Below are 24,708 nucleotides of genomic sequence, written 5' to 3'. Positions count from 1 at the left end.
ACTAACCCAATCTCTCAAAACCAGGCCCGGCTACGCTGACTATCCACCCTCCAGGCGTGGTCCCGCTGCTGTGGGTGTGTTGTCTTGTACTTTCCCACCTCAGTACCGGGGTCCCACTTTGTTCATGGTGAGCGCAAGCATTACAATAACCTAGGAAGGTAGTGCTGGACTCGTGAAACTGCAATTTCTCTAGTTTAGCGAACAGATGATTCTCCCTTAGACATCTCAGGACTTGCTCCACATGTTCCTGGTGATCCTGTGCTGATTTAGAGAAAATCAGGATGTCGTCAAGATACACATTAACATATTTATCGAGAAGGTCCCTGAAGATCTCGTTAACAAAGTTCTGGAAAAAAAATGGCCGGATCATTACACAGCCCGAAAGGCATGACAAGGTACTCATAATCCCAGTCATGAGTGTTGAATGCCATTTTCTACTTGTTGCCTTGACGGATCTGGACAAAGTTATATGCTTCTCGCAAGTTCAGTTTCGTAAAGATGGATGCTCCTTGCAGACAGTCGAAGAGTTCGGAGATGAGAGTTAAAGGATACCGTTTTTTGACTGTGATTTGTTTAGCCCCCGATAATCAATACATGACCGAAGTGATCCATCCTTTTTCTTCACGAAGAAGGAGCCGGCCCCGGCAGAAGACGACTTCTAGATGGAGCCCCTATGTAGGTTCTTCTGAATATACTCCTTCATGGCGCAGGTCTCCGGGAGGGACAGCGGATAGGAGCACCCCCTAGGGGGAACTGAACCGGGCAGCAGATTGATGAGACAATCAAACAACTGATGTGGTGGTAGCTCGTCGGACTGGACTTTGTCAAACGTGTCCTTAAAGGATGTGTAAATCATAGGTAAGGCGGACGGAGTCTCCTCGGACAGTAGAGAAATCCCCGAAAAAGTTCAGGATGAAACAGAACATGTCTCCATACAGTGGGAGCTCCACCGGATAAGTCGAGACCCTGTTCAATCAACCTGATGGTTATGACATTGAAGCCAGGGCAACCCCAGAATGATGTTGACAGTCAGAGAATGGATAACGTCCATCCATTCCCGCTCTTCGGGGCAGAATCCCTTCCAGTTTACGAGGTACTGCAGTCTCCCCCTTGATAGCCTAGAGTTGAGGATAGCCTGAACCTCGAACTCCTGTTGGCCGTCCACCAAGATGGGATGAAGTGTTATGTCCTGGGCGGAAGGTTGGGGATCCGGTAAGAACGGCTTCAAGAGGGAAACATGGAATACCGAAGGGATCCTCATTGTCGGGGTTAGCTTTATCCAGTAGGCGACCGGGTTTACTTTTTCTAGGATGGAAAAAGGTCCGATAAATTAAGCGCCAGTTTGGGCGAGACTACTCTAAGGCGGATATTCTTTGTAGCTAGCCACACTTTTTGTCTTGGAATGTATGTTGGTATCTCCCGGCGATGACGATCAGCCTGTCTTTTGTGTAAAAAAAAAGGTTGCGTCTTAAGTTTCTTTGAATTCTCTCCCAAGACACCTGGAGGTATTGGATACTATCTTCTGCGGCAGGAACCCCCGAACTGGGAACTGAGGACGGAAGAGTACATGGATGAAAACCATAATTGATAAAGAAGGGTGATTGTTGGGTGGATTCGTTGCACAGGTTATTGTGTGCGAATTCCGCACAGGGAAGCAGATCCACCCAATTGTACTGTGCATCAGATATGAAGCAGCGGATAAACTGCTCAAGAGATTGGTTAGTTCTCTCCATTTGTCTGTTGGTTTGTGGATGATAGCCTGGCCAGAATCTAGATTTGATGCCTAATTTCAGACAGAAGGCCCTCCAGAACTTGGAGACAAACTGCGAGCCTCAATCTGAAACGATGACCTGCGGTATTCCATGCAGTCTGAAGATGTCCTTTATGAATATTTCGGACCATCTGGCAGCACACTGTAAGCCCCTGAGTGGAATAAAATGTGCTTGTTTCGAGAAGCGATCCACTACCACAAGAATAATCTCCATTCCCCTGGATTTTGGCAGCTCTACGATGAAATCCATCGACAGATGGGTCCAAGGGCGTTCTGGAATGGGAAAAGGCTGAAGAAGGCCTGGGGGTCTATTGCGGGGTGTCTTGTTCTCGGCGCAGATAACACATGATGACACAAAGAGGTTGATAGTCCTCCTTGTACCAGGATGACCCGCTGTCTTGGATGCGTGCCCCCATTCTAATACTTGTCTGTGAAAGGTGGGGGGGGGGGAGTGAACAGGCATCCCTCTGGTACCCTATGACCCTCTGGAATACTGCTCTGTGCCCTTGTGATGTCTGGTAGCGCACTGAAGAAGTTAGCTGAAAGGATACAGGCTGGAAGACGGATGGTCTCCTGGTGACCCTCCAAACTCTCCTCCACTAGGAATTGCAGAGTGAGTGCATCCGCTTTTACATTCTTGGAACCGGGGAGGTAGGATATGATTAAATTGAAGCGAGTAAAAAACAAGGACCATCGTGCCTGACGTGACCCCAAGCGACACGCACCTTCAATATAAAGTACATTTTTGTGGTCGGTCAAGATGGTGATGGGAATCTCAGTACCTTCGAGTAGGTGTCTCCATTCCTCCAGCGCCATCTTGATAGCAAGGAGTTCCCGATTTCCCACGTCGTAGTTCCTCTCCGCGGCAGAGAATTTTTTGAAAAAGAATGCGCACGGGTGAAGCTTGGTCTGAGGTTCCCTCCTCTGGGAAAGCACTGCCGTGCTTCGACATCCGAAGCGTCTACCTCGAGGGTGAAGGGTAGTGCCGGGTCCGGATGTACCAGCATAGGTGCTGAGATAAAGGCTTTTTTTTTGTTTTTCAAAAGCTCTGGTGGCCTCAGGAGCCCACTGGGACGGATCAGCTCCCTTTTTGGTCAGGGCCGTAATGGGCGCCACTACTGAAGAAAAACACTGGATGAATCTCCTGTAGTAATCAGCGAATGCCAGGAATCTTTGCACAGCCTTGAGGGATCGAGGGAGTGGCCAGTCTATTATTGCTTTGACCTTGGCTGGGTCCATAGCAAGTCCTGTGTCAGAAATGATATATCCCAAGAAGTAGTAGAGGTTTGGTGAAACTGGCACTTCTCTAGTTTGGCGAAGAGGTGGTTAGCGTGTAGCCTTTGGAGGACTTGTTTCACGTGTTCAGGGTGCTCAGCCGTATTCTTAGAAAAAATTAGGATGTCGTCCAGTTTTACGACCACGTGTTGGTCAAGTAGGTCCCTGAATATCTCGTTCACGAAATCTTGGAATACCGCTGGTGCATTGCACAGGCCGAAGGGCATCACCAAATATTCGTAGTGCTCGTCCCGAGTGTTGAAGGCCGTCTTCCACTCGTCCCCCTGACGGATTTTTATTAAGTTATATACTCCCCGTAGATCCAGTTTTGTGAAGATGGTGGCTCCTTGGAGCCTATCGAACAGCTCTGGGATTAAGGGCAGTGGGTAACGATTCTTAACCATTATTTTGTTGAGCCCCCAGTAATTGATACACGGCCTGAGAGACCCATCTTTCTTCTTTACAAAAAAGAACCCCGCACCAGCGGGCGAAGAAGACTTCCGGATGAATCCTCTCTGAAGATTCTCCTGGATGTATTGTCTCATGGCCTTGGTCTCTGGAGCTGACAAAGGGAAAGAGCACCCCCTGGAAAGAGTAGCACCCAGCATGAGATCTATAGGATAGTCGTAGGGACGATGGGGAGGCAGTTACTCAGCCTGCCTCTTATCAGAGACGTCCAGGAACTCACTGTACATCTCAGGTAGCTGACTCCCCGATTCCAGTAGTAGTACTCCTGCTAGGTTTTTGAAAGTGGTCCGACACCTCCCTTGACATTAGATGTTGCATTGGATGGGTAAGGCTCCCATCCAATCGATATGGGGGTTATGTAGCTGGAGCCATGGTAGTCCAAGGAGGACGTCCATGGAGGGGGTGTGAATGACGTCTAGTTGGATGTGCTTCAGCACATGATTAGCTGCCCCTATGCATTCTGGAGGCTGTAGTCCCCCTCGGATCTATTTCCCTAATGGCCACCGGACTTGTGATGCAACTGCGCATGCACGCCCACTCTAAACATGGCGGCCCCCTGCAAAGGGAGCCGCCGGGAGCCTATGGCGACTCGGTCGCCTCCCGGAGTACTGTGCCGCCTTTCAACGCCACCAGGCACCCGCCGGATGCAACCGCCACCCTCCCCTCTCTCTCCCCAGCCTCCGCTGACGCCCAGGAGGTAAGGGGACCCAGGGGACCTGGACACATTCTCCCCTAGTGAAAAGACCAAAGTCCCCGCTTGGGAACAGCGTAATACATAACCAACCACACAGATTATATAATAAAAATGCATTATAATATGTACAACTTATCACATGACATAACTCTACATCAAGTTATACATTTCCGTGAATATCACCATGACAGATTTGATTTTACTGCGAGACCACTGCTGAGCCTCATAGTCGGGTGCCCCAAATGAATCATAGGATAAAAGTAAAGTCCTCCAGCGCGTGGTATTACTGCTTCTTCTCCTTGGTATATAGGGAGAAAAACAGAAAAACACACACCACAAACAAGTGGTATAATATAGGTTGATATCACTGTGGACGATAGTAGAAAGCTTAGATCAGAGAACTTAACACTTGCCTGTGTTTGGTTCTCTTTGCTTGTATTCTTCTATATCCTTTCTGCCGTTATCTTGAAAGAAGAAATGGAGAAAGGCATAGCATAATACCGTTTAATGACAATACATTTTTTCTCCCTATATACCAAGGAGAAGAAGCAATAATACCACGCGCTGGAGGACTTTACTTTTATCTGACGTTTCATTTGTGGAGGAGTTGGAATAGCCTCCTGGGACTCTAGCTGCGGGACTATAAGTATATTTATTGCTATATTTTGTCTGTATTGTGTTATTAGGTTGGCGCCACTTCTCCACCCTTTTTCATCCAAATGAATCATAGGCTACCCGTTGGGAGGGTACCTAACTCCCTCTGTGTAGTGATCGTACTCTTGAGGCTCAGTCTCTCATCGGGGGTACTACAGTCTCTGTAATCTCTCTATGAGGTATAATGCAAGAACTTCTGGGGTCCAGAGGAGGGCTCATTAGAGCCCCCGCCGTAGGTGTCTGAGGACTGGGCCCATTACCAGTAGCTCCTGCGGGAGGTGCCCCTTGACTTTGGTCTGTGTTACTATAGGATCCTTGTCACGGCAGACCAGGTTTATCAACACCTTTTATATCGGGATCATAAGATTGAGCAAAACAAGGAGGTAAAATAAATTGTAATTTATTTCAGGAAAAGACATACACACAATGTAACACAATTTACACAGTTAGCACACTTACTTGGGAGGGGGCTAACGAAATACTCTTTCCTAGAACGAATTGTTAACAAACAAAGTCTGTAGGAGCACTTTCCAATGACTGGGAGTTACTCACAAAAGTCCTGAAATGGTTTTCGGCATGCAAAGCTAGACACGACCGCTACGTTCCGTCTTCAGAACTTGGCCCCTGAAAAGCAGGAGTTAGAAAATGTCTTGAGTTGAAAATCCCTGAAGCTGGCTTGCGTCTATTTGTTACAGAGCATTTTTCTCAGATCTTGAATTTGCCGCTGATGGTTTGGTGCTTGGAATCTGCCGTTCTGATTGGCTGCAAGACTTCTTATGGGTTTCAGAATCCCATTCAGAAATGACTACAACCAATCAGCGCGTGGGAATTCTCCTGCCAGCCAATCACCAATTTGCCGGTATTCTAAAGCCGGATGGGCACCTTTTCTCAGTCTGCTAAGGGGCATGCTCCAACCTGGCACCTCTGCCTCTTAGCATACCGAGCCCCCCATAGCTCCAGGCTCCACAGAGTCTGGGGTTGGGCAAATGGTGGCCGGATAGCCCTGTGTTAGCCCAGGATGGAGGTACTCAAGTATAACTGTAGTACCCCGCCTGTTCTAACACCTTGGCATCCCTGAGGCTTTCAAGTCCGGACTCTGCATAGACTCAGAGGCACCAAGCTTGGTAGCCATCTGGTCCCTCGGAATCCAGGACTTGGAAATCCCACAGTTCATTGACAGGTTACCAGTACATATGTATTAAACATAATTCTTTAATAAAATGTATGGTTCCCTATATCTTGTGTGCCTCAAATGTGTAAGCCCCTGTTCTGGTGTCAGGGATGGAATAAGGGGATATAATACTGACCCTTATTAGCCTCATCCTTGCCACCCTCTAAACCTGACTTAAAACTTTTTACACACAAAAAAACACCCACAGCTTTATTCTATAGCTGGGGATATCCCCTGAATCCCTAGACTAGGATCAGGGTACCTGAGCATGTATCTGGGCATCCCCCTTATACTAGGGAGCCCCTGTATAGTGCAGGTATATATTAACCCCTTCTAGCCCCGTTTACCTTGTCTGGATCATGCTGCAGCAGGAATTCTGGCAGTGAGTCGCAAGAACGTTCTCAGGGTAGGAGTTTGCCTGGAGCAATGTGCTTTGATATATTCAAGAATCTCACTTGGTTCCCGGATACATCGTTTGGGTGTCCTGTAACTTTGGAACCCCGCTACATAGCCACATTCTGTAAAGACTTTCCCCCCGGCAAAACCACCCTGAAACTTACAGCCTACAAATCTCCTGGTCCCAGCATCCCGAGAAAGGCAAAACACAGAAAAATCTTTAATGTCGCATAATTTGCACACAGTCACAGTAATGCATTTCCGACATCTAGGTCCAAGAGCTGGCACTCTAGGATCTCCACACATGGATCAGGGGTAACCATGTGGGCTTAACCTTTATTAGTGAGCCTGGTTACCCCTTCACAGTCACAGTCCTTACATAGGATCCTCGGTTGTTTCAATTACTGTCTCTTCGGGATCTTCTGGGTCACCGGTCAATGGTGTAGCCTCTGTCTCTGGTTCATCATCCCCCACTTGTGGAATAGGCAGAAGATGATTGTGGTGCCAGACCTTACCCGGCCATCCGCGTTTATGCGGTAGACCGGGAGGCCCGGCATCTGTGATTCAACCTCGAATAACCCGTTGCGCCAGCGGTCGGCCAATTTGTGTTTACTGGGGATTTCGAGGTTATGGAGAAGAACGGCGTCTCCAGGACGAATATCCTGATGGCAGACCTTGTGGTCGTAGTGCCTTTTGTTATTGGCTTGTTGCAGGCTTTCTTGAAGCCACTGTACGTATCTGAAGTGCGTCTTGTTGGGTACCCCGTCGGTAGATACTCTCAGACGTATATCTACAGGAAGCCATGCTTCTCGCCGAACATTAGAAAGTATGGAGTGAATCCCGTGGAGGGTGCAGTTGTAGGTGTGCACGAAGGACTCCACATGCTTACTCCAATCATTCTTCTGAGACCCTTTTAGGGTGCCGAGTATGTCCAGGAAGGCCAGGTTGAACCTCTCCGGCAGAGCATCTCCCTCCGGATGGCAAGGAGTCGTTTGGGACTTGGGGATGTTTAACAGCTTAAGCAACTCCCTGATGAGGTTACTTTCGAAGTCCCTGCGTTTATCTGAATGCAGGCGATTGGGCAGTCCATAATGGATGAAGTTCTTCTCCCATAATATTTTGGCCACCGTAATGGCCTTCTGGTCTTTGGTTGGAAAGGCTTGGGGGTACCGAGTGCAGTGGTCTGTGATCACTAATACGTTGTCGATGCCTCGGGCATCTGGTTCAGTACATAAAAAGTCCATGCACACAAGGTTCAGGGAAGCTGAGCTCTTCAGTTGAGCAATTGGAGCGGCTCTAGTGGGTAGGGTCTTTCGTTGAAGGCACCGTGAGCATCGGCGGCAGTGGTGCTCCACCGACTCTTGCATCCGTGGCCAGAAAAAACGGTCTCGTATCAAACCGAAGGTCTTGTCCACTCCAAGATGCCCATGGTCATCGTGTAGAGATCGCAGGACCATGTGTTGTAGGTTCTTGGGTAGAACCAGCTGCATTCTATCCGGGTGGTTATGGTATTGAACCACCCGATAGAGTAGACCCTTGTCCATTTCCCGTATTAGTACTGCGATCGTGTCGCTGGGAGCACGTTTCAGCAATGAAGGCTTTTTTTGCGGGACGGCTTGGCGGATAATTCCAGCCACTTGATCCCTTATCTGGTATTTTACCAGATCCTTCCAGGCGATGAACTTGTCAGGGGTTATATTCATTCCCTCTGGGTGGCAATAGGAGGCACGAATAGCCTTGGATTGGCATCCCAATGAATCCGGGACCCTCAGTTCTGAGAAGGCCACTTGATCTTCCACGATGGCTGCGTTTGAGCACATAGCCCGGATCCCTGGTCCAGGGATTTCCTCCCAGAGGTCATCATCCGGGGTGTAGTTTGTCCCGGTCTTCTGGGTAGAGTATTGGCTCCGATGTTCAGGGGCCCCAGCCATCTGTGGCCGGTGGCGTCCAGTTTAGCGGACGTCAGTATGTGATTGTTTTCCGTGCGCACTTCGAAGGTGAGGTAGTAATGGAGTTTGTCCATGATTGCCCACTTGAGAGCGAGAAATTCCAACTTGTGGACGGGATAATTCTGCTCGCTGGGGGTCAAACTGCGGCTGACGTAGGCCACTGGTCGGAGGCCAGTGCAAGACTGCACCTAGGCCGTTGAAGCTCGCGTTCACATGATGGATGTAGGGCTGCTCGGGATCGGCATAAGCGAGAAAGGGTGCCTCCGTTAAACATTTCTTCAGGGCGATGAATGCCTTTTCACAGGCATCCGTCCACTTACACCCTGTCTCATCAAGGTATATTTTGAGAAGGTTGTTGAGGACCTTCGCTTTGCTGGAATATGCCTCCACGAAACGGCGATAGTACTCGCAGAATCCGAGAAATGAGCGAAGCTCCATTACGTTTTTTTGCCTTGGCCAGTTCACCACGGATTCAACTTTGGCGGGGTCGGTAGCTATCCCATCCGTGGACACGATGTGTCCCACGTAGGTCACTGATGTGCGGCAGAACCGGCATTTGTCCAAAGACAGCTTCAAGCCTTCTTGGCCCAGCCGATCCAACATTTTCAGTAGCATTCTTCGGGTTCCTCCAGAGTCTTGCCGAAGACGATGATATCGTCCAGGTAGACTAAGCATTCCCATGGGTTCATGTCGCAGATTGTCTTCTCCATCAAATGCTGGAATGTTGCTGTGGTGCCACAAATGCCTTGCGGCATGCAAGTAAATGGTAAAAGCCAAGGGGGCATACGATTGCTGTCTTTTCCTGGTCTTCAGCACTCATTGGTACCTGGTAGTACCCAAATCTCAGATCCAGTACCCTGAACCACTGACTTCCCGACAGCGCATTGAGAATTTCTTCAATCCGCGGAAGGGTGTACTGGTCAGGCACTGTACAGTTGTTCAGCGTCCGATAGAGGGGAGAGGGAAAGGAACGAAGCACTATGTCCAGTGCTGTAAAAAACAGCCAATGAAACCACAGGGTGTACGTTCCCAATAATAAAGCTATTTAATGGATCAAAAATCGATTACAAAACACACCAACGCGTTTCGGACTAAGACAGTCCTTTATCAAGGTGAATATACAAATTTTAAAAAGAGTGTGATTTATACTTACCCCCGAGCCTCGTGGCTCGGGGGTAAGTATAAATCACACTCTTTTTAGAATTTGTATATTCACCTTGATAAAGGACTGTCTAAGTCCGAAACGCGTTGGTGTGTTTTGTAATCGATTTTTGATCCATTAAATAGCTTTATTATTGGGAACGTACACCCTGTGGTTTCATTGGCTGTTTTTTACAGCACTGGACATAGTGCTTCGTTCCTTTCCCTCTCCCCTCTCTGTGAAGATTCTGAAAACGGATGCACATTCAACCTGGAGGTGCTGGATCATCCAAAGGGACTTACTGCTCATCGTGGAATCTGCTTTCCCAAGTGAGTCCGTTCCAGCTTTACCTCAATCATATTCCAGGGATCAACAATTGGTAACTATCCTTACCTCAGCGCATTGTGGGATAGCTTATTACCTGATCCAACAGGACATGTGTATATTTACAGGTTGTTTTCCTATCAATTGCTCATTGTTACATACTACAGATTTGTCTTTGGAGCATCACACATTTTTTCTATTGTTACAGCGTCCGATAGTCGACACATAATCGGACTGACCCATTATTCTTCAGCACTACCATGATCTGTGACGCGTAGGGGCTACGGGATTCGGTTACAATGCCTGCCGTCTCCATCTCTTGTACAACGTTTCTCATGTCCTCCACATGTCTAGGAGCGAAGCGACGGGAATGCTCCCTGAAGGACGTGGTATCACTTAGCCTGATGTGTGCTGCAGCCCACATCCATCTCCTTGGCGGAGAACACTCCCCAGTGTTCTTCCAACTTGGCCGTTAGCCGATTCTTCCACTCGGCGGACAGGGTTGATTCCCTGAAGTCGAATGCCAGCTCAGCTGGTTAGTTTTGGTCGGCAACGGTGATCACTTTCGCGGCCATCACTTCGACGGGAGTAACTAGGTATATTCTACCCAATCGTTGAGCCTGGTCGATGGGCATGGTGTACGGAGAGATGTTTTCAATAAACACCTTGATCTTCCCTGTCGGTATTGAGGACTTCCATTCTCGTATCTCGGGCACAAGCCTGTAACCTTGGTTGGTGTTTTTTCTGGCGTACTCTCCAGAGAGAAGAGATTATTGGCCTCGTCTTGGCCCAGATAGCAGCAGGCTGCGTTCATGACCTTCACTCCCTCTGGTGGAATCTCGGTCAGTCGCTTGGAGGGATTGAACAGGTCCCCATATCCATCTTGGGCCGATATCTTGCAAAACTCTTCTCTTCATACTGGGTGGATTTGTAAGGCAGACGGGTAGTTTGCCGGCCTTTTGCAGGTATGCTCTGATCACTGCCCGTGATGTGCCTGTGGTGCGCCACATCGGCGTTGGTCTTCAATTTGATCGGGAGCTTTGATGTTCTTGGGGCTTGAGACATCCATGGTGTGTGACTTGCTGGTGTTCACATGTGGTATTTCCAGCCGAACCTTCACCATGGCGTTGATGGGGTAGTCCTCATTGCTGAGTCCCCACAACTTCACCTTGTCCGCCGACTGCAAGGGCAGGTGCATAAGATGTTGGTTGTAGAATGACCGGTATACAATGGTCACTTGGGACATATATCCCATCCACGAGGACTTGTATGATGGTGGCCGATCCCACGCGACTGTAAGCGTACGATGGAGGTGTCTCATCGGGGCTTGGTGCTGGGGTGCTCTGAGGACGGGAGGGGGGGTTCTGCCGACTGGACCTTGCAGATCATGGTTTTAGGATGGGATGTCCTAGTTTTTTTTCTGGGCAGGTCCGAGAGAAGTGGCCCTTCTGGCCACAGTGGTAGCAGATGACATCGTCTGGGCTCACCTCAGGTCTGTAGGTAAGCGATCCTCTCTTAGGCGTCCTGGACATGGTGGCATGTGCTTTGGGAGGAGAGTCGACTTTGGCGCCTTCCGCCTCTTTGGGCCTTGAGGCAGATGCCCCTTTGGACTCTTCCTTGCGGTGCTCCTTGGACTTTATAGAAGTATGCAAGTGGGTATATGCCTCGTATCCCTTCACTAGTACTAATAGCTCTTCAAAGGTAGGGGACGGTCCTTGAAGTAGGGAGCACTGGATCATGATAACGATGTGGTGAGTAGGAGTGGCCCCTCGAAGGAATTGCTTGCGACGATATTCATCTACCGTGGATGCTGGAATTATATTGTGATTCCGCAGCTTCCATAGACCCAACTGGATCCGTTGGATGAAGGTGGACAGGTCTTCCCCGTCCTTCTATCTGAGGCCATAGTATTTGGACCACAGTTCACTTTCTTTCTTCTATCCCATAGACACGCATCAGCAGGTCCACGATCCTGTGTGTCAAGATGTCGGCATTCTGATCGCAGTGCATCCTCACCATGGTGGAGGCTGGAGGTCGGAGGCTCTCCATTATCCGCTGCCGCTTCAGAGCAGGGCCATTCATCTAGTACTTTGAGGGTTTGCACCTGTCAGGGTTCTGCTCGCCACAAACCAGGGTCGGACCGCGAGGGTTGTAAAAGCACCGACCTGAGACCGCGCAGGCTGATCCGGATTGCGCAGTTCGTTGTCATATATCGCAGGATCAGGATAGGAGAAGACAGCGTCGTCGTTGTACAAGCCAGGGTCAGGACAGGAGACATCAGGATAAACATTGTTCAGGCAAGAGTTCGGCAACAGGTAGTGAGGAGAGCCCCGCTTCAGCTTAGGAGCGCGGGGTTGGCCTCTGCGCGAGCGACGACCATGGCCCATGGTACTGGTCACAGGAGATGGTAGGCAGACCAGAGTAGCACACCGCTTTGCTGCACGGTGCACCAGTGCTACAGCGCAAGAGTCCTGAGCGGCTGGGGAATCCTCTGTAACAGTGCAGGAACCAGGACACGGCCTCTCTAGATTAGGGAAAGATTAGGCCCCAGGAACCAGGAAGCTGTAGATACACAGGGAAACCTCCGCTTCAGTGCAGGAAACCAGGATGCTGAAGGACGCAGGGACGAAACCTCTGCTTCAGCACAGGAGAACAGGAAGCTGAAGGACGCAGGACGGAACCTCCGCTTCAGCACAGGAGAACAAGCGGGAGCTTGAAGGAAGCTGAAGGACGCAGGGCGGAACCTCCGTATCAGCAGAGGAGAACAAGCGGCTTGAAGGAAGCTGAAGGATGCAGGGCGGAACCTGGTATCAGCATAGGAGAACAAGCGAGAGCTTGTGGCAAAACAGTAGTGACATCCAGTTAGGACTATGCTCGGCAGGGAGCATTATGGGAAGACAGTACTTAAAGGCCAGCGGGCCAATCCCCGGCGGGGGTGTGAAGGTACTGCTCCTAATGAGTGAATGCAAGTATAGGTTGCAGTGAAAGGCTGCACAGCTGCAGTAGATACCAGAGGGAGTGTGTATTGCTTTGGTGAGTGAATCCAGGCTGCAGCAAACCTCAGGAGAGCTGTTCCAGAACTGCACCGGTCTGCAAGGTAAGGAAACCAGTAAACCGTGGAGCGGATTCCTTACAGTACCCCCCCCTTCACGCGAGACCTCCGGGCGAACATGAGCACTCATAGAGTTGGAGGACCGGGAATTGTTGCTGAACCGTCTAGGATTGGGGTTAGAGTCGTACTCCAGAGACTCATGATTAGTCCTTAGTATACCCCACCCCCCGGTGAGAACTGTGGCCAGACAGGACGATCCATGGGCCTTGGGGACATTGAGTTGTTCCTAAAATTCTTTAGGTAGAAAGGGCATCCGTAAACGAGCAGTTCTTTGGTGAGTACAGTTCTAGGATATGAGATTGATGGAAGAAACATCCTTGATATATGGCTCGCCTCGCAAAATGTCTTGGAAATCCAGGGCTGTGAAGAACCAGAGAGTTCCAGAGCAGAAACGGTAGAAGAACCCCCACTGAAAGCCCAGTCTTTAATAAAGGAACCTGAATCTAGGATCAGCGGCCCTGATAGTTGATCGAATACACCAGGAGGAACTTTGTAACAGAAAAAGTCTTGGCTGACCACTGCATGTTGGAATTTGCGAGGAATTTTTCCTCTAGAAGGCTCCCAGGTAATGGTTAGTAAGGGTATAGGCTGGTTGGAAGCATCTCCCGGTATTGGTATGGAAGGTGACAAGGCAAGCAGTAAACCAGGCATAGGGACCGAAATCTTGGGATACATACAGAGTGTTTCCAACTGAGAGGAAATAACAGGAGCAACCGAAAATTCCGAGGGACAAAACCATGGTTTAGCAGGAGCAGAGAAGCAAACAACAGTAGAGCTCTCCAATACTGGGAAATCTTCATTGGGAGATAATATTGTCAGTGAATCAGGAATAGTCCTTGGGATCTTCAAATCAGTAGCTTGAGAAAAAGGCAGAGCCAGTGTAGTGGTGGGAGGGAAGCTAACATCAGAAGCTGAAGTCTGTACCTCAGTGACAGGGCCCTGAGAATCAACGAGCAGCAAGTATGAACTATGAAAACTCTTAATGACAGGCACCTTAGGAGTACAAGGAGTCTTTTCCGAAACTGCAATGGCCCTAACCACAGGGGTACCTAACCTGACAAAAACATGAATTGGTGTGTTTTCTAGTGCAAAATCTCTGATCACAGGACTCCTAACCGATAGTGAGGGTGTCTGGGTTTGATTAGAGAAAAAATCAGATGTATTGATAAGTGACTTAGAAACAATTACTGAGGTTCTAGATTTGCTGGACATGTGAGAAAAAATACCCTTTAAGACAGGAGTTTTAATTTCTTCCCAGAGTAACCCCATGTTTGCTGGGGCATATTTAGACACAGTACTGAGGGACTGGGTTTCAGCAAAGGCAGGACAGCTAAATAGCTCAGATTTAAACCCCAGGACTTGTAATATATGCATGGTGACCTCAGACAGTACTAAGGGAGTGACCACAGATATGCTGATCCCTGGAGAATTAGCCTGGACAGAGAAATCAGGGGGACCCCCAATCAGGATACTCCTTGTAGGAAGAGCTTCAGAATCAGAAGGAGAATCATTACCTCTCAGAGTCTCAAAACTAGTAAGACACAATTCAGCGAAAAGGGAAACAGTGTGCAAGCTTTTTACTAATCTATATGAAAAAGCGTCACTTTTGGGAGAAAACCGTGCGTCAGCAAACATTCCTGGGAACATAATATGAACCCCAGGAGGGACATACAGATTACTGTATGCTTTTAACCCTAAGCTTAAAGTGGAGGAGAACTCAGACAGTACACGGGGGTTAATCATAACTGTACTGGTCTCTGAAGTAGGTATTTGGTAAGGAATGTCTGGGAAACCAGAAATTACTGCAGACTCCATAATGTGGGAACTATGCGCTGAAGCAGGGATCACCGCTATGTGGGCGACAGGCTGATTCAGTGAAATACCCGGGAGAAGGAACTCTGCGACCAAGCTTAGGGAAAAACCTGACTCCTGAATACATTTATCAGGAACCAGAACTTTAGCCGAAGTCTCCGGAGACGAAACTGCGGAAACTTGAGCTGAAGCAGGGGATTTATAGCAAAGAATATCTAAGGACTCCGTACGGTTATGGGAATCCCTCAATGCAACCTCTGCTGTCTGACTTGTGGACTCATTCTCTGAGGCTAAAACGAAGGCATTAACTTGGAGGCAGCAAGAATTTACAGGGGTTAATGCAGACAATGCCTGAGAGTAAAACATAGGTAATCTTCTCTCTGTATTAGGAGAGACCAGGAATCTCTCCTCTGGAGTTAGGGGCGTGACCATGGCTGACAGAGAACAGGGATTTACCAAAGGAAACTCAGAGAGCTGCCCCACAGGGGTTAATACAGAAATGACCCTGGGAACAGAACTTAGGAATTCTTTCTCTGAAGGGGAAAGCGCACAGGACTGCCTAGCAGAGGTTAAAGCTGGAAAACCCTCAAGACCTAAAGAGAGAGATTCAGAGCTAGAAATAGGGGAACTCAGGAACTTATTCTCTGATACTAGGACCTTAGTGTTGGGTAGAGAAACATATGTATCCTCCAGGGGGACCTCACAGGACTGATCGGCAGGGGTTAACGTAGACATATCATTGGTGTCAGGGAACCCGGGCACACAATCAGAGCTAGGGACTGTGGCAGTTACTACGTTAGGAGATATTGCTAATGGGTTCGTTTGGTCATCTCCCGAAGCGGGAGATACGTCCCCCGGTTTAACGACAGGACTGGCAGCAGAGAAAAACCGCCAGTGGACGGCGTTAGCGGCCAGGGGGCGATCCTGTTTTAACAAGCAATCATCCAATACCACGGAAAGTACATGCAGCGTCTCGTGAGCGAAAGCCACCATGACGGAAGGGTCCGGGAGTACTAAAGGAATGTCCAAAGATAAAGCCAGGGCATTGAGTGTATTACAGGCGTTGACCAGTTCCACAGGGCTCACCTCATCCCCAGCAAAAGGGGAATCGGGGGAGAAAGCACTGTTTGCAATGGCCAAAACACTGGCCAGATACTGTTTTAAGTCTCTGAGGCAGCAAGCCTTACCAACCAGATCATTACGGCATTTCTTTTGCAAGGGAGTTAAGCCCTCCGACATAAACGGATCTTCCATCAGGGGTATTATATCACACAAAAAAGAATCATTCTCAAACTGGGACTGGTCTACAGACCGGGACAGGTTTTCAAGAAAAAACTTACCAACCCACACCTCAGCGGGGTCCGAGTTTGTGGGGCCGAGCATACTGTCAGGGTTCTGCTCGCCACAAACCAGGGTCGGACCGCGAGGCTGAGGTGGGGTTGTAAAAGCACCGACCTGAGACCGCGCAGGCTGATCCGGATTGCGCAGTTCGTTGTCATATATCGCAGGATCAGGATAGGAGAAGACAGCGTCGTCGTTGTACAAGCCAGGGTCAGGACAGGAGACATCAGGATAAACATTGTTCAGGCAAGAGTTCGGCAACAGGTAGTCAGGAAAGCCCCGCTTCAGCTTAGGAGCGCGGGGTTGGCCTCTGCGCGAGCGACGACCATGGCCCATGGTGCTGGTCACAGGAGATGGTAAGCAGACCAGCGTAGCACACCGCTTTGCTGCACGGGTGCACCAGTGCTACAGCGCAAGAGTCCTGAGCGGCTGGGGAATCCTCTGTAACAGTGCAGGAACCAGGACACGGCCTCTCTAGATTAGGGAAAGAGTAGGCCCCAGGAACCAGGAAGCTGTAGATACACAGGGAAACCTCCGCTTCAGTGCAGGAAACCAGGAGGCTGAAGGACGCAGGGATGAAACCTCTGCTTCAGCACAGGAGAACAGGAAGCTGAAGGACGCAGGACGGAACCTCCGCTTCAGCACAGGAGAACAAGCGGGAGCTTGAAGGAAGCTGAAGGACGCAGGGCGGAACCTCCGTATCAGCATAGGAGAACAAGCGGCTTGAAGGAAGCTGAAGGATGCAGGGCGGAACCTGGTATCAGCATAGGAGAACAAGCGAGAGCTTGTGGCAAAACAGTAGTGACATCCAGTTAGGACTATGCTCGGCAGGGAGCATTATGGGAAGACAGTGCTTAAAGGCCAGCGGGCCAATCCCCGGCGGGGGTGTGAAGGTACTGCTCCTAATGAGTGAATGCAAGTATAGGTTGCAGTGAAAGGCTGCACAGCTGCAGTAGATACCAGAGGGAGTGTGTATTGCTTTGGTGAGTGAATCCAGGCTGCAGCAAACCTCAGGAGAGCTGTTCCAGAACTGCACCGGTCTGCAAGGTAAGGCAACCAGTAAACCGTGGAGCGGATTCCTTACAGCACCCTCTAGGAATCGATGACTTCTTCGCCCACGGGGGTGGTGGTCATCCCGGAGAAGGCCTTGAGCTTCCTATTTTGTGCCTGAGATGACATTGTTAAGGCCTCCACTAGTTGCGGCAGGGTTACTCCCAACTCAGAGCCACCAGTTGACAGACGACTGTAGTGTGCTGGCCCTTGGCTAGGAGACGGCATAGGACTACTCTCATACCGGTTGAGGGTAGTTGGCGGTGACGGAGTATTGTCTGGGCGGGATGCCTCTAGCAGGGCACTTGGGGTGAAGGTCACCCTGGGCATGGGTGAGTCTGCCCAGATTGGAGTTCTTGAGGCCAGGGCTAGGATCCTCCATTCCCCGGAGAGGTGGGGGAAGGTGGATGCTTCGGCTTGAGGGGAGACCTCTGAGGAAAGCCCCGGAGTGAACATTGCCCGGATTGCTGGTAACTCAGGATATATGAGCAGGTAGCCCTCGGGCGGGGCCTCTGGTAGATGTATGGCCTCATGGGCACCTGTCATGCATACTATATAGTACTCCAATAGTAGGTGGAATCATATTCTTGGCCTCTAACCCAGGGGTGAGCAAACTTTTTATGCCGAGCCCCTCTTTTCATCCATGAAATTTCTCGGGCCCCCCCTGCCTGATGCAATCAAAATAACATGAAAAAAAAAAACCTTTATTAAACGGTATACAATGTAAATACAAATATGTCTAAATACTTACATATTTCAACCGCTCACGCTTGCAAAATTAGGCTGCGTCCACTCTGCCGCTAAGAGCAGTGACATTACTAACTCTCCAAGCATGAGCACAGGGTGTCCTACATAATTTTGCAAGCAAGAGTGGGGGGGGGGGGGGGGGCGTGGATCGGGGGTATTTATGTGTGTGTGGCTGTGTGTATGTGTGCGCTGACTTCTGCTGAGCACGCTTCAAAGTCAATTTTGTTTGTCTCCCCAAGTGCCAAGCTTGGGAGAGCGTACGTGCACAAAGGCAATCCTTTTGAGGGGGCATTCATCCACCTCTTTGCTACCTCCCTTCCCTCTCTCTCTCCCCCCCCTTTTTTTTCCCTTCCCCTCCATTTTTTTCCTTCTTCCATTTGCCTTTTTATTCTCCCTGCTCTTTGGCTTGCTGTCCCCAGTGTCATCCACACTCCTACCTACAGTATTATGTATTATTTATTTATTTCCGTTTTCAATGTTGTTTTCACTTTTTTTTTAAAAATATTTCTGTAGATTGATAGTATGATTGATATAGTGGCAGCCTACCCTTTCACTTGCAGAGGATCGCAATGAAGCAGGTTGCCAGCGGAGGAGAGCAGGAACACAGCGCTATTGCAGGGCAGACACCGGAAGGAGAGGCATTTGACATCACAGCGCTGGGGCGTTCTCCTCCCCCGTACCTCCGAAGCCCCCGCGCGTGCTCACACCATCACGTGGCCACCACCTGCACTATCCTTTTCGGCCGCCCGTGCACATTTCTTTGGCTGCCCGTCCACGCACAGCTTCTTGGCTGCCCGCGCACAGCTTTTTCACCCTCCCACGCACAGCGTCTGCCGGCCCACACACACCAGGTTTCGCCGCATGCCGCCTGCGCCCCCTAAATAATCTTGTGCCCCCAGTATGTGCACCGCTGCATTCAATCACAACACCCACACACAATCACAACACACACACACCACACACTCAATCACAACCAACACACACTCAATCACAACACAGACAGCACACATACTCAATCACAACACACAATCACAACCAACACAGACACAACACACCCACTCAATCACAACACACACCCACTCAATCACAACACACAGACACAACACACACTCATATCACAATGCACACACACTGACAACACGCACTCAATCACAACACCCACACACAATCACAACACAGACACAGCACACATACTCAATCACAACACACAATCATAAGTCTCACCCCTTCACTTTCATCAATCACCCAGATGTAACCCCTTTAAACATGTCTCTGGCATTAGTGGACTTAGGTCTTGGGAGAGATTGTCCCTTTAAACAGGCAATCACTGCTAGGATCAGAGTGTACTAATCGCATTGACATATTCAAGGGATTAAATCCAGGGTTGTCCCCACTCCGGGTTTGACCCGGAGGCTAGGGGTTTTAGTCGTGTATCTCTGGACTACGGGTTTGCCTGTGAAATTTCCGGACGGGGCCTCGGCTTTTACCTTCTCCGGCAGCAGCATCTCCCTGCAGGGTCCCGTCAACATGGCTCTGTGACGTCAAGCGGCGTCACTTTGCCATGACAATGGGACGACACATGACGCCACAGTGCCATGAGGTGTCCCGTTGTCATGGCAATTTGACACCGCATGGCCCATTTGACATCGCGGAGTCATGTTGATGGGACCTTGCAGGAGGAGATGCCGGGAGATGCTGCTGTTGAAGGTAAGAGTAGTAAATCTATAAATAAATAAAAATGACATTTTATTGCAAAAAGTCTCCGTGTTGGCCTTTATTAGAAGGTGGGAACCCTGATTACATCTGGACACATTTTTATAGACAACTGTGTGCAGTTTGCTGCAGTGGGACAATATGAGGCTATTTATATATTTGTTGTAAATAACATTTTACCAGCTATGTGGATCTTTATGGAAACCTGTGTTTATATGATTTAAGTTTTTATCATGAACTTTACATGGAAGGCCCAGGTAGATACAATATGTCACAAATTACCAAGGCAGAAATAAAAAAAAATGTGTGTATCCAATATCAACCCCTTAAGCATTATGCCAGGCCTCCTCCCATCAACATATGCTATGCAGAAGACCTTGCCATCTCTGGACTTTTACCACATGCAGCCCTAGAAGACACAGACTTGTTCTTTGCGGGCTGGTTTATGATCTGTTGACTACAACTTGGAAAATATTTGTGATATGGAAGGATTCACCAAAGGCAAGCGTGACCGGATAAGAGACGGGCTCCAGGAGTGCAAGGGATGAGAAACCTTGTTCAGGCAAGGCTGGGTGTAACTGGCTGCTATTTAAGGCCCTGAGGCAGGTGCAGCCAATTACCAACCAGCTCCTGGAGGGGGCTAGCTTCCTGTTTCAGTGGGCATCTTGGTCCACCCAGCAAAGTCAGAGGAGCATCTCTGTTAGTGCACCGGGCGAATCCTCACAGCCAGGTGCATAAACACCTCCACATCTTATAGAGAAAAAGTTACTTATTTACCTATGTGTGACTTTACATCTGGGGAGGGTGCTCCCTAATCTTGTAAATCTGAAAAACGCAATCACGCAAAATGATAATTTTTTACACACTTGGAACCATGGTGGCCTCTAGTGCCAAAGAACATTATTTTAAGCGCTGGAGACCCCTCAATTCCCAAAATAATTACCGGTGAAAGTGTCATACTCCTCAGGAAGCAAACAACATGGTCACTGGTGTCCAGGTAGCTGCACTTGATGTAATTGTTGCTTCCTATTAATACGTGGTTCCTGTGAGATGTGGTGGGCAAATTGTTTCCCTTTTACACAACAGGAATAAAAGAGTCAATGTTACAGGGTATGAAGGGTCTACCTAGTACATTAAAACTGGGTAACTCCGGGGTTTGGTGGTCAGATGAGCCCCAGGGAAGGAATGGTCAGGGACCATGCGTAACCTTTACTATACTGGTCCCTGGGCCCCTTTCCATCACTCAAGACCCATCCCGAGTTGAGCCCCAAGATTGATGCCAACTAGGGCTCCAGGGTCGTCTTCTCCCTAGGATACCTAATACCACCGGAGAAAGTCCAAGTCCCCTGGGGTTGGGGTAGCAGGTTCGGGACCCCGCCGGATCTGGGTGGCACCCACAATCTGAGAGAGCCCCTGGCTGATCCAGGCAGGTAGGCTCTTGGTGTCAGCCCATACAGCTGGGGAGGGGATCCTGGGGGGTTCGAGCTTGAACTCCCACACAGTGGAGTCAATCCCCCCTTACCAGGGGGAGGGTTACGGCTGCGATCGGGACTGCTGGGGGTTGCTGGTAATCACAGACCAACTTGTCCAAATCGTTGCCGAAGAGGAGGTCAGCATCCATGCTTGGCATCATGCCCACCTTGTGGAGCCCGCTGCCTGTGCCCCAGTCCACTTACATCTGGGTAACTTGCAGGGATCCATCGGCTACACTGACCGGCCAGATTTTCCCAGGGAGAATGTGCTCCGGCGCGATCAGGTCCAGTCTGACTAGCGTTACCGATGCAACAGTGTCCATCAGCCCGGTTGCCCGCGGGTCACCGATCGCAGATGATGCCGGTGGTTGGCCCCATGGTGCTGACTATCCTGCGATGTGTGGTACACCCTGTTGACCATGGTACCTCGTGGTGCCCGGCCAGGCGCTTGGATCACCGAGGAGGCGGCCATGGCTTGAGCGCTGGTTGTGAGCAGTGGGGCAGTCTTCAGAGGTCTGTTTCAATTGCAGCCATAGCACCGCACTTCGTAGTGGAACTCGGCTGGCCAGGCTCGGGAGCTGGGGGGCATTGTGGTTGGTCTCCAGGCAGGAGCGGAGGCTCAGGGAGCTGTGCTAACTATAGGTGGAGGAGACATCATGCTGGCGGCTGGGGAAGCCGGGGCGATTGCGGGGCTAGCTGGCGGAGCTGGGGTTGGACCGCCATGAATCGTTTAAGGCAGTCATTCTTGATAGCGGTTTCTTTTTACAGGATGGGAACTCCCCGGAGGTGGACCACGCTCTTTTATAAACCAGAAAGTAACACTGTTACCTTTAACGGTGAATATCTTGGGAGCCGAAGGATCTCCGAGGCTGGAAATAACCAGTTTACTTGGGTGACCACCTGATTCCCATTGTATGCACTGAAGCAGAATTGATGCAAATAGTCATAGTCATCTTATGTCTCTCTGCGTCAGTGTTCCAAGCACTTTGCTACAGTTTTGCCCCATGTTGCATGACCTTACGATTTGGGGAGTATCAATGAGGAAGGAGTTGTATGGCCCTGAGATTATTATGTGCAGGTGGAACATTGTGTCTTCTAACAATCTGCACCAGATGTAAGAAACTGCTTCTTACATTTACAGCATCTGTGGTCCAACAAATGGTGTAAACAATCTTTGCTTATGAATTGCCTTAAAGCAGCAAATCCGTGCCGTGGGATCATCCTGTGCTGAACCATGCTTTTTCCATTGCCCCGTTCCCGGCATAACCACCGGTGCCCTCTCCTGGGGGAAAACAATATGACCATTGAATCTTGTGGGATGTGCAGGCCAGCAAGAAGCCGTAACGTAATCTCTTGCAGTTTCCTATTGGTTCACACCGGTGGCCATGTTGGATTCCACAAGAAAATCGGCACCAAAACGGGTTATTATCTGGGTAATCAAGGGCACCCAGCAGCAAATACCATGGCTCTGCACTGGTAGAGCCCCTGATTCCACCTAAGTAAAACAAAATAATTTTTTTATTTTTGCCGTTAATGCGGCTTTATTACATAGACCCCCCCAAAATATGATGTTCTCCACTTTGGTTAATTTGTTTTTAACTAGTGATAGGCTTTTACTTTCCCACTGATGTGATGAGTGGGCAAGATATGGCTCCTTTCCCTACAGTCGTGGGAAAACACAGGTCTTACCAAAGCCCCTTTTCACAAAAAGAAGACCACGAAAAACAAGAAAATCCCTCTCTTACCCTGCACTTTATACTGCAATATTTATTTGGAAGATATTCACGTTTGGGAGGATGGGATAGAATATTTTAGGGCTTCACAGGAAAATAAATGCCCAAGATTAAAACACAAAAATGGGTTGTAAAGATTAGTTCAGCCAAAGACGTACCTTATTTATCATACTGATGAATCCTGGGCTACAAGTATTCTAACACGCGACAGAGCGCGTGGCGTCGCCCATGCCTACTGCACAGGCGATCCGTGGCCTGTGCGATCTGGAGGAGGAGACGCGACCAAGAGCAGCTGTGATTCAGAGTTTGGGGACGTGCCCGTGACGTCACATGAGCGATTCGCCCTCATTGGCTGAACCGCGCACGTGACCCGGCCGCCTCGCGAAAAATTGGCCGCGCCATCGCTCTCATGCATGCGTGCCCTATGGCTGTCGCATTGCCTTACAGCCTTTTGTTTGCGGCGCGCGCGATGTCGAGGCTGACTATGGACGTGGCCTAACTCCTGACCATACTGGTCAATTATGTCTATTTATCACTCTTCTGTTATCTGAAAATGTTTCCTCATCCCAATGCATGCCAATATTATATAATCTCCCTAACTACCCTCCCACATATCCTCCATATCATCCTGAACCCCTTCAGCCTACATCTGTGTCGCCCCAGAGGTGACAGCCGAAGGGCAGCCAAAGGGTGCCAGCCTTTTGCTGCTGATTGGTAATGTTTCAGTAGCTCTATTGCAATCTGAAACTCACCAGCCCTCTCATCCCCTATACCCTATGTCTCAATTTACCCTGCCTATAGATTGTAAGATCCTTGAAGCAGGGCCTCTTCTAACACAACACATTGCAGGCCTATCCTACCTCTTCTAACACAATTCTAATCCTATCTGTAAATGTTACATACGCCCATAATCATATCTCTGACTGTCTATGAAATGTCTGTAATTTTAATGTATAACCTCTGTTCATTTAATGTAACCATGTGTTATTATAACTCTGGCTTTTCATGTCTGACTCTTGTGTAACCAAATAATAATATTTAATTGTAGTTAAACTGACTATAAAGTATTGCGATGCCCCCTTAAGTGGAGGCCTTTTATTTACGTAAAAAATAAATAATGATGGCCAGTTGATCCTGCTATCTTCAAATGTTCTTGTTTTTTGTCCTGAAGAAGCTGATGTTCGAGTTTAATAACCGCCATGAATCTGTGGATGAGGAGCTGCTCCAGCTGGTGCTCATGTGTGAAAAACTGAATTACTTGAAAGTGTGGGCCTTTCTGGACGTCAAGTTTGTGGAAAGGATTTTGCAGAACCAGGAAAAAGGCAAATGCTGTCTGCGCACACTGAAGGTGAGAGCCGGGAATTTACTAAGAATGAAGGCTTGGGTGGTTCTTACAACTGAGTGGTATTGAGGTTACACAGCCAAAAACAAGAGGTATAGAATGAATTATGGAGTTCTTGGCAGAAGGATTCTGGTATTTTTTGGTTGGCTGTGATGCCCATCTCGTACCTCCCAGTGAATGGTGAGAGTAGTGCGTTTTAGTGCTATTGATTAGCTTTGGAAATCCAGGTGTCCCCACTAATTCACCCCTGCAGTGTTTGGAACACTTTGCTACATACAGCTATATATTAATGGGATTGATTAGTATGGGCCTCTGGGAATGAATTACACTATGGCACAGATCCATTGTGTATTCAGTTCAATGAAAGTATGGTTCCCTTTATTATATATTCTAAACCTTGTGGTGGGCAGGCCACAGATGTATCTTTCTGATGGGTTGAGTAAGATTGTTGGGCAAAACATTATGACTCACAGAATGTTAGAATAACGCAGACTGGATCGGTAAAAGACCAAATATTACAGCAATTTAGATACTTTCTGAAAG

General features: G+C 49.0%; 1 protein-coding gene across 2 annotated transcripts in view; it reads left to right on the top strand.

The window, feature by feature from the left end:
• Positions 1 to 24,708, top strand: part of FBXO39 (F-box protein 39) — a 58,003-nt gene that overhangs the window by 29,812 nt on the left and 3,483 nt on the right. For both annotated transcript variants that reach the window (XM_075594461.1, XM_075594462.1), the window contains one exon: positions 23,995 to 24,171. In XM_075594461.1, the coding sequence (XP_075450576.1) occupies positions 23,995 to 24,171 (177 nt within the window). The remainder of the gene's footprint in view (positions 1 to 23,994; positions 24,172 to 24,708) is intronic.

The sequence above is a fragment of the Ascaphus truei genome, chromosome 3 (genome assembly GCF_040206685.1).
Source record: "Ascaphus truei isolate aAscTru1 chromosome 3, aAscTru1.hap1, whole genome shotgun sequence".
NCBI lineage: Eukaryota > Metazoa > Chordata > Amphibia > Anura > Ascaphidae > Ascaphus > Ascaphus truei.
Note: the sequence above shows the minus strand (reverse complement) of the source record. Positions and strands in the feature narration are given on the sequence as shown.